Here is a 12,379-nt window from a genome sequence, read left to right as displayed (position 1 = left end):
GTTCTTTCTTTACCTGTCTTTAAAAATTACAAATCAATCTTATATCCATCATTTTTACGGTATGTATTCTTTTAAAAAGAAAATGCTGCCTTCACACAAAAATGAGGGCCACTAAACAAGACTTTTTGAGATTTTTGATACGCTCTCCTGGAAGAGCTCTTTCTTTTAGTATACAGGAACACACACACACAGCTGGGAAACTCCAGAAATCAGCAACATGGTCCATGCCGCTGCAGTGCAGCATTTCAAATTCAGTTTACTTAGAGGATGAGGCCCCCCTCCTGTAATGTGCAGCCAGCTCTGTAAAAGCAGACTGGGATGGGGGGAGATTGGGAGGATGGGGGAAGGGGAAGGCTGGAAAACACTATCCCTGCCTTACAGGCTGTCAGGGCAGGCTGCTTTTCTTCAATGAAAAAACACTGTAAGGCATCCTATTGTCAGGAAAATTAATTTGCAGATAGCAGCTATATATGTCAGCTTACATTGGAGAAAAGATATCAACCAAGTGGAAATGGTCTTAAATCTGGGGGGGGGGGGGCGGGATGGTTAAAAAATACATTTTTGTTTTTATTAACTTTGTCTACAAAAGTAGTTGCAGGCTGTTCCAACCTAGGGTTTTTTTGGTCACTTGGCAAAAAATTACTTGGCTTTAGAAATAGCCGTTTGTTTATGTAAAACACTTGTACGCTGCCTTTCTACCTAAAATAGAGTTCCCATGGCGGCAAACATTAGAATACTGACAGTTGGCCTCAATGTTGTCATATAGAAGCAGAAAAATCTATTAGAAAATAGAAGGACTAGAGAAATTAACATCTTTAAAAATGCAAATGACAAAAGATTTTTTAATATTTGGGCTCACAGCTACAGCTTTGAACATAATTTTTATTTAACTATCCTTCCCTTAATGTGTTTACATCAGGGTGGATAAAAATCAATGATTTTTTTTAAAAAAATCAAAAAAATTGGATTTTTTTTATTTAAATCGGATTTTTTTGATTTAAATTGGATTTTTTTAAATAAAATGCTTTTTGAGGAAAATATATTACCGTCCAAAGGTTATTCCATCATGAAATAAAGATTAGTTTTTAATTATGTAGAATAAGGCTGGATATGTTTAATTTTTTTGGTACGTAAATTCCATTAATCCATTCACAATGTCATGCTCTTCCAGAGGTTTTTGTAAGATTATTGGGCAGTTTCTCTGCCTACAGATATTATCACAGATGCTTGGTTTTGCAGTTCTCAAAACTGAATTTGTGTCAGCTCAGCAGTGATCACATGTCTCTTCTTCACAGCAAAAATGTTATAACATGAACAGAGTTGAGAAAAAGACCTTAATCCTATTGTTCTACAAACCTATGAAGACAGAATCAACCCCTCCAGTGCTAAGTTTCAAGAAGTTCAGTGAATAGAAACAATATTTTTCTGATTTTTTGGAGAATAGATCTGCACAAGAAGAAACTAAGTGTGAGGAGGGAGGGGCAAGCAGTACAAAATGAAAGTGAAACTTTTTGAGCACAATACTGCACACGTCTTTGGATCTTTTGTGTGTATGACCTGAGGTTTATCACATCCTTTCCTTGGAGGAAAAAACCTATAATGGCAGCAGGCCGTAAAAGAGACCCAGTTTGGGAATACTTTAATGAAGTTCCTTTACCTATCGGTAAGGCAGGCATCTACTTGCATATTAAAGTTATACCAGCAAGAATTAGTCTTTATGTAGAAAACTATGATTTAAATCAAGCCTTAATGACTAGTGATTTAAATCGTGATTTAAATCAGTTTGATTTAAATCAAATCCACCCTGGTTTACATGTTTCGTTTTTATATGTAAATGCTTATTTTAATTTTTTATTAATTTTATTATTTGCCACCTTGGGCACCATAAGATGGAGGGAAAGGCCACTTTAAAATGTCTCAGATCTGTAATGCTTATTAAGTATTTTGTTGGGGAATTTCTGTTGGTCGTGTTTCAGGATGGGAGACTGTATGATGAGGCGCAGGAAGAGGTGCCTCCTGCGTTAACTCTTTATTCTGTCTTATGCTCAGCTAGGTAGAAAGAAGGCCATAGCTCAAGTGGGTTAGATATGTGTGTACATGTTTTTTTTAAAAAACCTGAATTATTTAAGTTGCTTTGAACACTGTAGTGTGGAAATGCAGGAAGCAGATATCTTGGTAACAATTTTAACACCATCCAAAATTCTTCAAAGTCGATCTTTGCACTCTAGGATATGTGGTGGCGGCGGCTGAACTTTGCTTCAGTTTTGGGGTTCATCTGAGGGCGTTAGAGTGAGAGATCTGAGGGACTCGTGAGAAAACTGCTGACTTTTGTGAATAAGCTGTACGGTGTTTGCACAATAATCACCAATTGCTTAGACTTTTGCTGGACACTAGATAATATTGCAAGGATGTACGAAGGCTGCTTTTTTGATAAGGAAGGCTGGTGACTTTGCTTGTTTTCCGAAAGGGAATAAGGCAAAAGGAATTCAGTCTTCCCACACAGGAAGCCCCCCCCCCCCATTTAGCTAATGGCTGACAAGGCCTCCAGACACAGAATGAATGGATTCAGAATGGCTCCTGTCAAGCTACTGTCTCGGTACTAAACCTATAACCTGCTAGAGAGTGTTTAGTTTCATGGGTAACACTCACTGTCAAAAGCTCACACTCTGGAAATCTAGTGGTTTTTTTCAGGTACTACTGGACCAAATCATGTGCTGTCAGTCATTCTTATTAACAACACTATCCCACGTGACTGTGTGCATTGCTTCAGTCCCCGGCGTGAGTTTTATGCAATTATGGCGTTGACCTCTGAACAGTCTTCCAGAGGGAAATGAAGAAGGCACCTTCTGTCGATTTTTCAGAAGCAGTAGTAAAGTGGCCTTTTCCCAGAGCACTTGAATGATGATGGGCAGCAGTTTTTTGTGATAGTGATGTTTGGTGCCTGGTTGTGGTGCCAGATTTGTAACCGGGTGAGCCTGTGTGGTAGCTTCTCTCATTATTCTTGTTCTGACTGCTGTAGAGGTACATTCTGTTTTTTGCAGTCTCTTCCTGTGGTTACTCCCATGTTGTGACCCCCTCAAATCTCCAGGAATTTCCCACCCAGGAGCTGGCTACTCTAGTTGTGGGTAGGGTTGCCAACTCTGGGAGGAAATTCCTGGAGATTTGGGGGGTGGAACCTGGAGGGGGCAGGGCTTAGGATTAGAAAGGGCCTCAGCAGGGTATAATGCCATAGAGTCCACCCTCCACAGCAGCCATTTTCTCCAGTGGAACTGATCCCTGTCACCTGGAGATCAGTTGCAATTCCAGGAGATCTCCAGTCACCATCTGGAGGTTGGGAACCCTAGTTGTGGGATAGCCTCCTGAAAGAAATTAAAAAATTCTTGCTTCTCTTACAGCTTTCTCGAGGGTTTGTGGAACAAATTCTGGAAGAATTTTGGGGGCAGGGGGTGCTTCAGGAGGATGGCTTTGTGATTAACTTCAGTGACAGAAGTCTCTGGGCTTTATTTTTTTTTGTCTGCTTGTGGTTTTTTATTCTTGGCATGAAGTGAAACTGTGCTGAATTTTATTGTTGCTACCTGCCTTGGGTTTCTCTTATCTTGGAGAAGACAGACTTAAATAAATAGATGTGTTGCCTTGTGGGTTTTTTTTTAAGTGGATGTGTATATAATTGTAAGCAACATTGAGTCCCTTTGGGGGGGGATACAAATGCCTTTGAATAAATATCAGGCTATAAAGCTTCCAAATTCAAATAAATTAGTACATTTGAGTACTTTTGGTAGAAGGATAGGATATAAATAGTCAATAATAGACTTGGGAGGGCTTAAATCAGGAACACAGCTAAAGGCGGAGAGCCTGAAGTAACATCAAATAGCTTCTCTCACAATCTTCACTCAACAAACTCTCCTTGGAGTACAGTGGCTAGGCCTTAGAGAGGCAGCCTCCTTGATTGGCTGTCTTCTCTCAGCTACTTCTCCTATTGGCACTCCTTGTTGTCTTTATGAGAAACTGGAGAGAGCCTTTGCTTTTCTAAACTGGCCTTGCTCTGTAGTAGGGGTATGCAGGGCCGGGGTGATTTAGTTTTCCCGATTCTGTTTGCCTGAATTGGGGGGGGGGAATTCAGAGGAAAGGGAATTCCGAATTGGCAAGCCCCTTCAGAATACCCGATTCGGAATTGATTCTCAGATTGCTTCTAAAAGATTCTGCCCTTGTTTTCAATGGGGAACAGGCTCCTGGCTTGCCGGGAGGCGGGGGGGGGGCATTTTCTTTAGGAAGCAAACCAAACTTGGTGGGGACCTTCTCCTAATGACCCCCCAAGTTTCAGAACGATTGGATTTCGGGGGACCCCCAAAGAAGGTACCCCATCTCCATTATTCCCTATGGGGAAAAACAAAAGGGCTTTCTAGATGGCTTGGGGGGGCATTTTGCAAGCAAAATACACCCAATTTTCAGGGGACCTGCTCCTATCTCTCCTCCCACCCTCCCCGAAGTTTCAGGGAGATTGCACTTTGGGGGGCCATTTTATGGCCTCCCAAAGAAGGTGCCCCATCCTCCTCAACTCTCACTATTCCCTATGGGGAAAAACAAAGGGGCTTTCTACATGGCTTGGGGTGGCATTTTGCAAGCAAAATGCACCCAGTGTTCAGCAGACCTGCTCCTACCTGTCCTACCATGCCCTCCCCAAGTTTCAGGGAGATAGCACTTTGGGGGGGGGCATGTAATGGCCCTCCAAAGGTGATTCTCCCACTACACCATTTTATTTCTAAAATGTGGGGAAGAGTCCCATACAGCAGAAACACATGGATTGTGGCAGCCAATGGCTGCAGCCACAGCATGGCTACACTACACCCCCCACCAAACAGCCCCTCAGAACCAAAGATGCACCTCCAAGTTCCCCACCACCCCCAGAGCAGGCTGGCCAGCCACTCCCCATTGTTCCCTATGATGGGAACTTTTAAACTGTCTTTCCCAGGGCAATTATGCACAGGCCAGGTGTGCCACAGAGGAGGGCACACTCCTGAGTGCAAACTCATCCCTGGGAAAGCACAGCTGAACCACAAACACGCACCTCCAAGTTCCCCACCACCCCCAGAGCAGGCTGGCCAGCCCCTCCCCATTGTTCCCTATGATGGGAACCAACCTTCACACCAGGGAATAACACACAAACACACATTGAATCAATGGTTGTTGGGGGTTTTCCGGGCTGTATTGCCGTGGTCTTGGCATTGTAGTTCCTGACGTTTCGCCAGCAGCTGTGGCTGGCATCTTCAGAGGTGTAGCTTTTGGTGCTACACCTCTGAAGATGCCAGCCACAGCTGCTGGCGAAACGTCAGGAACTACAATGCCAAGACCACGGCAATACAGCCCGGAAAACCCCCAACAACCATCGTTCTTTTGTGAATAACCATCGTTCTCCGGCCGTGAAAGCCTTCGACAATACACATTGAATCAAGTTCTAAAAATTTTATTTCTTAGCTTTCAGTTACAGCGTTAAAGGGGAGGCACATGGCACTAGTGTCACATCACAAGTCTCCTAGGCAGTAGTACCACAACTATCCTCACATCAGAGAATCACCAGAACACACATAATCACTTGTAAAAATATTTTATTTCTTGGCTTCAAGTTACACAGCATGGAAGGCATATCACAACAGTCTCCTAGGCAATAGTACCACAGCTATCCTCACATCAGAGAATAAACACACATACAATTACTTGCAAAAACACTTTATTTCTTGGAGTTCCTGGGCTGAGAGTGGGAGACAGCATACAACAACAGCAGCACAACATTTATAACCCCCCCCCCAACATAACCATAGTGACTCCAAGGAAACCAAACCACAGTGTCACACATCGACTCCACCCAAACCAAACTGAACTGGGGGAAACTTAGTCCAGCAGGACCATTGTCATTTCCTACAGCTGGTCTCTCAGTTCAGCCAGTGGGGAAACACCACAGACCAGAACAGTGCCTACCCACAAGCACAACACAATGGTATTTGCGGAGCATGGTTGCAGAGGTTTTCTCCCCCCCCCCCCGTCAGCTTCAGGCTGAACTGGAAAACACCTGTGAGTTAGTGTTGGGATGTAACCATCATCAGCTGGCAGTGGCCCCCACCTGCACCATCCCTACCTGCCCCACTCCTCCCCCACCCCTTCAACATTTTTTAACTTTAGACTGCAAACAACATTAAAGAACATTAAACAGCATTCTCCACTGCAGCATAGCTAAGTTTGGCTGCTCTGAGTTTCTTGCTGGGAGTCTCTAACCTAACCAGTCCCTATCTAACCCGTCTCTCCCTCCAGTGACAATCAACATTTCTGGGGCCTGTTAACAATTATCAGAATAAATTTGAGCCCACAGGGTTTGTGACAGTATTTTCAGATTTTTTTTCCTGTTTGCGGGGGGAGGCCAAATTTCAGGGTGCATTCCCTTTGCCACGGAGTTCCACCCTCCTCCTGGATTTCTTTCTACAGTTTAATGCAGGGAAGACTCACAGAGGATGCAGGCCACAAGGAGGGCTCACCTCATTCATTCTGGATGTCCAGTCCTGAGAAATCAAAGAGCCGAGAGTTGACCTTCAGGAAGACCAACTGCTCAACTCTCCATGGGAGAAGGCGAGAGCGATGTGGGCTGACAGTGTCGCCCGCATAAGAAAAGACACGCTTGCTCTCCACGCTCGTCGGAGGGCATGAGAGGAGCCGCTGCGCCTCGAGGGAGAGGTCCAGCCAGACCACCTCCATCTTGGCCCAGTAGCTCAACGGATCGGTGGACAGCAACTCGCAGGGCTCTGCAAGGTAGTCCCTGACCACTGCCTCTGCCGAATCCTGTCTCGCTCAACTCACGATCCCAGAGGGGCTGAGGGGCCGCCGGAGCATCTCCATCTCCATGGACATTCCGGCAGTGGTCGCAGGGGGAGCCTGCTCAGAAGGGGCGCAAGAGGGGCCCACAGGGCTGAGCCCCTCGCCCATCCCTCCTCTTGGCCTGCCTGCCTGCCCCTCACCCATGCACAGAGGGTGTCTGGCTTGGGTGAGGTTCCCGTCCCACTTGGCAAAAGTTCCCTTAATGCGCGGGTTGCACATGGTCGCCAACATGTACAACTCCTTCTGCGTGAAAGGCGTTAGCCTTGCATCTGTACCCTGCTGCAGCCTTCTCATGAGCGAGTGCACTGCTGGAAGTATGTCTGCACGTGGTGCGTCTGGGTCCACAAAGGAGGCCAATGAACTCTGGAGCACCAGAGTGCACCAGAGGAATGACCAGACCCAGGGTCACCAGTGGCTGAACTCACCCTCCTGCCTCCAAGCGGCGCTCTCTGAGAGCCACACCTCGAGGGCGGCCTGCTGCTCCACCAGCGAGTGACTACGTCAGACACCAGGCGATGCTCCAGCACACCTGCCCTGGCCTGCTTCTGGTGCAGTTTGTGAGAGGACTTCACACTGCACGAGAAGTGACCTGTGAGCCTCCGACATTTCTGCAGGAGATACTGGAGGTCACGAGTTGTGGGGTCCTGGGGTTCTGGGGAGGAAGCTGCCCTAAGCGCAGCTTTCATCACTAGGTGAAGCTTGTGAGCCGCACAGTAAATGCTCTCGTGGCTCACCAGCTGCACCGCTGCCCTCATGTTTTGGCCACCATGCATCCCACAGTGACAGTGCCCTCGCCTACTCAGCCATCCAACTCACTCCTCAAGGTGGCCGCGATGTTCTCCGCCATGTGCGACACGTCGAATCTCGACGTGGAGCAAGGCCTTGTGGTAGCCGGCCCAGTGGTCTCCCATCTGTCCCTGTCTAACGGTGGACACCTCACCCCCACCCTGAAGTCTTCGGGTTGCCACTAGTGAGCAGTAAACGAGAGGTATGCATGCTACACACTAGGGCAGGTCCAGATGTTGGATGTGAAGTGCACAGTTCTCCCAGCAGTGCGGGACAACTGTGCCTTCACATGGTCCCTGGCAGCCCTGAACAATGAGGGCATGAGGGTCCTGCTCAACATCGTACGAGCGGGGATCATGTAGCAGGGATAGGCATCACGAAGCAGACCCTGGAAGTGAAAGTGGTCAACTATGGAGAATGGCTGACCAGCTACCGCCATCATGGTGGCAATATGGCATGGGGCGTGCCAGCACGCCTTCTGGATCCCCCCCTCTGGGCACACTAGTGCCCTGAGTACCAAGCATCTCCATCAGAGAGGCTTGGCGTCCCTGCCTTACAGGAACCCGTGTGGGGAGAGCACCAGAGGAGCCTGCCTCCTTCTGGCTAGCTGGCAGCCGTGTGGTGCCACTTGAACTCTCCCCCCCCCGAAGAAGCACCACCTGGTGTTGCCTCTTCAGGTGGTTCCGCATTCCAGACGTGGAGAGATGGTTCACATCCCTGCCACGACTGATGTGTTGCCTGCAGTGCTGGCACTGGGCAAACCTGGGGTCCTCTGTTCTCTGGAAGTGATTCCAGATATCGGAGGTTATGGGGGGCCCACGCCGCACAGAGGAGGTGCTTACAGGCCCCCCAGGAGACACCTCATGTGAGGTGCCTGAGCCAGACACGCCATATCCCACTGTCGGCTGGGCAGTTGGAGGTGGATGGGGCTGAAGGGGCAGAGATGTTGGCTCTTCCACCACAGTCTCTTCCTCTTCCTCCAGCACCCTCCCCTCCTGCACAGCCGTGAGAGGCCTGCTGCTGGCCTCAGAGAAAAGAGGGGAGGACCGCCCCGCAGGGGGCTCCTCCTGCAGTTCCTCCAACATCCTCCAGGTCCCTGGGGTGAGTGGGAATGCAGGAAAAGTCATGTGTTCCACATGCATCCCAGGAGACACCACATGCTGCCCCTCCTCCAGCAGCTGGGTCTCAGTCCCTGGAGGAGGAGGGGGAGCCTCAGCAGCAGGCCCCTGCCCAGTGCCAACCCCTGCCTCAGACACCTGGGTTGGGGGTGGCCCTCCAGCAGCTGCCTCAGGAAAGAGGGCCTTGCGAACCCTCTTCCTGTCACCAGAAGCCAGGCTGGTGAATGGCAGCAGGGGAGGGCCGCCTCTGCTCAGATGGGGGGAGAGCTGCAGCACAATTTAGTTTTTAAAAACCTATCTACCTGTTTCTAAATCTGTTTCTTGTGGCTCTGTTACTGCTGGAGATGGTCAGTTAAATATCTTTTTTAAAGGCCCTATTTATTTTTGGGAACCTAAACCTACACACCAAACAGCTAAATTCCTCTGCAGGAATCAAGCTGGCCCTAAACCCCAATATAAATGAAAGCCTATTACCACAATAAACGCCTGGCCCAGCTCGACTCTAAGGGGGCCAGAGATTGGCACTGAATCCCTACTTAGGGGAGAACTAATGGGCAGCCTATTTATATGAATATATATGTGTATAACAGACCCTAACTCTAACTAATTCTTTTCCTACTGAAGCCTATTCACTGGGGAAACTACCCTTGGTTCCCTAATTTAGTTCAGAGGGCAAATATTCAGTGAAGGCCTAGTGGCCTACAACTAGCCTACCTTCTAAAAACACTATTTAAACTATTCTGGGAAACCCAAAAGTAGAACCAAACACAGCTAAACGAACAGCACTAACTGTAAAAACGTGAACTCCCCCAGCAACAATAAGCCCCAACTGTAACTTTAAATGCCTTCCCTTCCCCCCACCCAGACAAGCAAAAGTTCCCCCCAATAGAAAACCCAGTGAGTCACTGACTCTCTCATCAGTCCTGCAGTCCAGCGATGGTCAGGCAGGCAGGAATCCCACGGGTGAAGTCCTCTCCTCCTCAGTGGCAGGCTGCAGCCAGAGTGGAGACAGAGAGCTTCTACCAGCCGGTAGCCCCAGCGGGAGTCTCTCTAGGCCAGCAACAGAATGAAAGCAGGTTAGTATAGTAATCCAAATACTATTAACCCTCCCCTAACAACTGGAAAAAATCAGGGACCTAACCCTTTAAACCTTTAAGGCCCAGGCCCACTGGAAAATAAAAGCCACAATAAAACCCTTAAAACCCAGCCAGCAGCCACTCAAAGCAAAAAGAAGGGCCACCACATGCACGCACACACACATTTGATTTGCAGCACAACAGCCCTGACAGCTATAGATAGACTATATTAACATATGTGGGGCAGTATTGTTTTCACAGAAATTACAGCATCAGAAAGTTTTCCACTCCACATCATTAATGTCGGTTAAAAGGTAAAGGTTGGTCTTGTAGGCTTTAAAAGTGGGATCTGTAGAAATGAAATCTTTTTCCCTAGCAAAGCAATACATTACAGAGTAAGCATAGGAACGAGGCCTGTTTTTTCCTTAATTAAAGAATGGCAGCTGTTAATAGGCAAGAGCGTTGGCAGAACTGAGGAAGGGGGCAGACATGCAGTGCCACACAAATAGTTCTCCTTTATTAGTTGGGAGAATTAACATTAAAGGAGACAAGCGAAACAGGGTAACTAGAAATCTCCACCAATGTTTGTGGGGATTGTTTCCTTGGAGAACTCTCAAGTAAATCAGGCAGATGTTCAACCAGAAAGGTTTTTTTTTATTAAAAGAAAAAAGGACAATAACACATAATATACACACAGCACACATACAAGGCTAACTAAGAGGAAATGGGGATAAAGCAGTTCCTGGGAGGGAAATAATTACCCGTCTTGAAGAGGAGGGGGGTGGTCTGTGGAGACAGCATAAAGGACGAGCATTTCACAGAGAAGAGGCGAGAAGGCCCAAACGAATGTGCGGCTCCATGGATGGGTCCCAGTGGCAAGTATTTAAAAAAACCTCATTGCTACTGTTGGATTAACCATCCATTGGGGGCTGAGAGACAGGGTAGAAGTGATCAAGCCCTGCCTGTCTCCCCACCACTGTACTCTAGGATTCATTTTGAGCTGAAGTCCCAGAAAAGAGACAGGACACCAGTGTGCCTCTGAAATACAGCTGCAGCTTCACTGATTACGTAATACGCCATAGCAACAAGTATGTGCCACATTCACCCAATTGGCTGGCCAGGCCTTTCTCTGTGCAGATCTTCCAGGAGAGACCCTTTAGACACAACTTGCTGACAATGGCACTTTTTAGTCACAAAAAGAAGCTCATCGGCAGGCAGTCCAGTTGGCAAACTTTCTAATTCTATCATTCCATGTGTATTCTCTTGGCTTGGATCTTCAGCCCACTCTCATTCACTCAGCTTTTGTCCCCACCTCGACAATGTTAGCTGCATTTTATTACTTACAAATTTTCTATTCCTTCAACAGGAAGGTGAAGCCAACAGCTAGTCTGTGCCACCACTACATTACAAAGAAACAAGTTCCTAGCTTCTGCTTTTGCATGTTCCATGGCTTTTGGCCTGAAAAACATTTACAAAATTAACAACTGGCAACTTATTTCGGGCTAAAATTCTAAATTTTACAGTATGTTTATTTCCATTCTGATGTATCTTTTTGTTTCATGCAGGGAGCATCCTAGTGTTTTGAAAAGCCATCCCCTCGGGGGATGCTTTTGGGAAAAGGACAGATTTAAGGTTTCTGGTTTCCCATGAAGCTTAACTGTAGAAACAGGTGATTGAAATAAATTTCTGACAATCAAAGACCTGGACCTGGACTTCAGGGTACCAGCACGTGCTTCGCTGGAGTGCCTGTTTCCAGAACCAAGCCGGAAGTCCTAAATGCAAGAGGCAGACATGGAAAAGAGTTTAGAAGGCCCCGGGAAAATCCCACGCATCGTCCAGGTGATGTACTTCAAGGATGCCCCAAGACCATCTGCCAACCAGCAGCCGGAGCAGAGTTTGCCCCAGGTGTGGGAAGCCCAGTGGCAGCAGTTTCTCAAGATGCTGCAGCACCCTCATCCCGGATGGGGGAACCTGCAGCTGACAGATGCAGTGCCGTGGGATGATACCAAAGCTTTCCTGGCTGCCTTTGAACAAGTAGCCGAAGCTTGCCGGTGGCCTAGGGAAGAGTGGGTAGGCCGGCTCTTGCCCGCGCTTAGGGGAGGAATGGAACAAGTCTATTGTAGGCTGGATGCCAGAGAGAGGGGAGACTACGGAAAGGTGAAGGCCGCCCTCTTGCGGGGGGATGCCATGCGGACGGAATCCAAACGGCAGCATTTCCGGCAGTGCTGTTACCAAGATTTTGACGGGCCACGTAGGATTTACAGCCGTCTCCAGGAACTTTGTCGTCAGTGGCTGAAGCCAGATCACCGCACCAAGGAGCAAATCTTGGAGCTGATCATCCAAGAGCAGCTTTTAGCCATGCTACCTCTAGAAGTCCAGACCCGGGTGCGGGAATGCGGACCAGAGGACTGCATTGAGGTTGTGGCGCTGGCGGAAGACTTCCTGATGGGACGTCAGGCAGCCAGGATGTGGGAATGGCCGGTGAGTGTTTGGTCGTTGAGATTTAATGCTGAATTTAGCACTGGAGGGGGCAGCAAT

General features: G+C 47.8%; 1 protein-coding gene across 5 annotated transcripts in view; it reads left to right on the top strand.

Annotated features, from left to right (window-relative positions):
• The window catches only part of LOC129327122 (zinc finger protein 184-like), a 42,253-nt gene that overhangs the window by 5,146 nt on the left and 24,728 nt on the right, over positions 1-12,379 (top strand). For all 5 annotated transcript variants that reach the window (XM_054975570.1, XM_054975569.1, XM_054975568.1 and 2 more), the window contains exon 2: positions 11,407-12,322. In XM_054975570.1, the coding sequence (XP_054831545.1) occupies positions 11,618-12,322 (705 nt within the window). In that variant the 5' untranslated portion in view covers positions 11,407-11,617. The remainder of the gene's footprint in view (positions 1-11,406; positions 12,323-12,379) is intronic.

This window comes from Eublepharis macularius, chromosome 4, assembly GCF_028583425.1.
Source record: "Eublepharis macularius isolate TG4126 chromosome 4, MPM_Emac_v1.0, whole genome shotgun sequence".
NCBI classification, from domain to species: Eukaryota; Metazoa; Chordata; class Lepidosauria; order Squamata; family Eublepharidae; genus Eublepharis; species Eublepharis macularius.
This window is presented reverse-complemented; position numbering and strand designations above follow the sequence as displayed.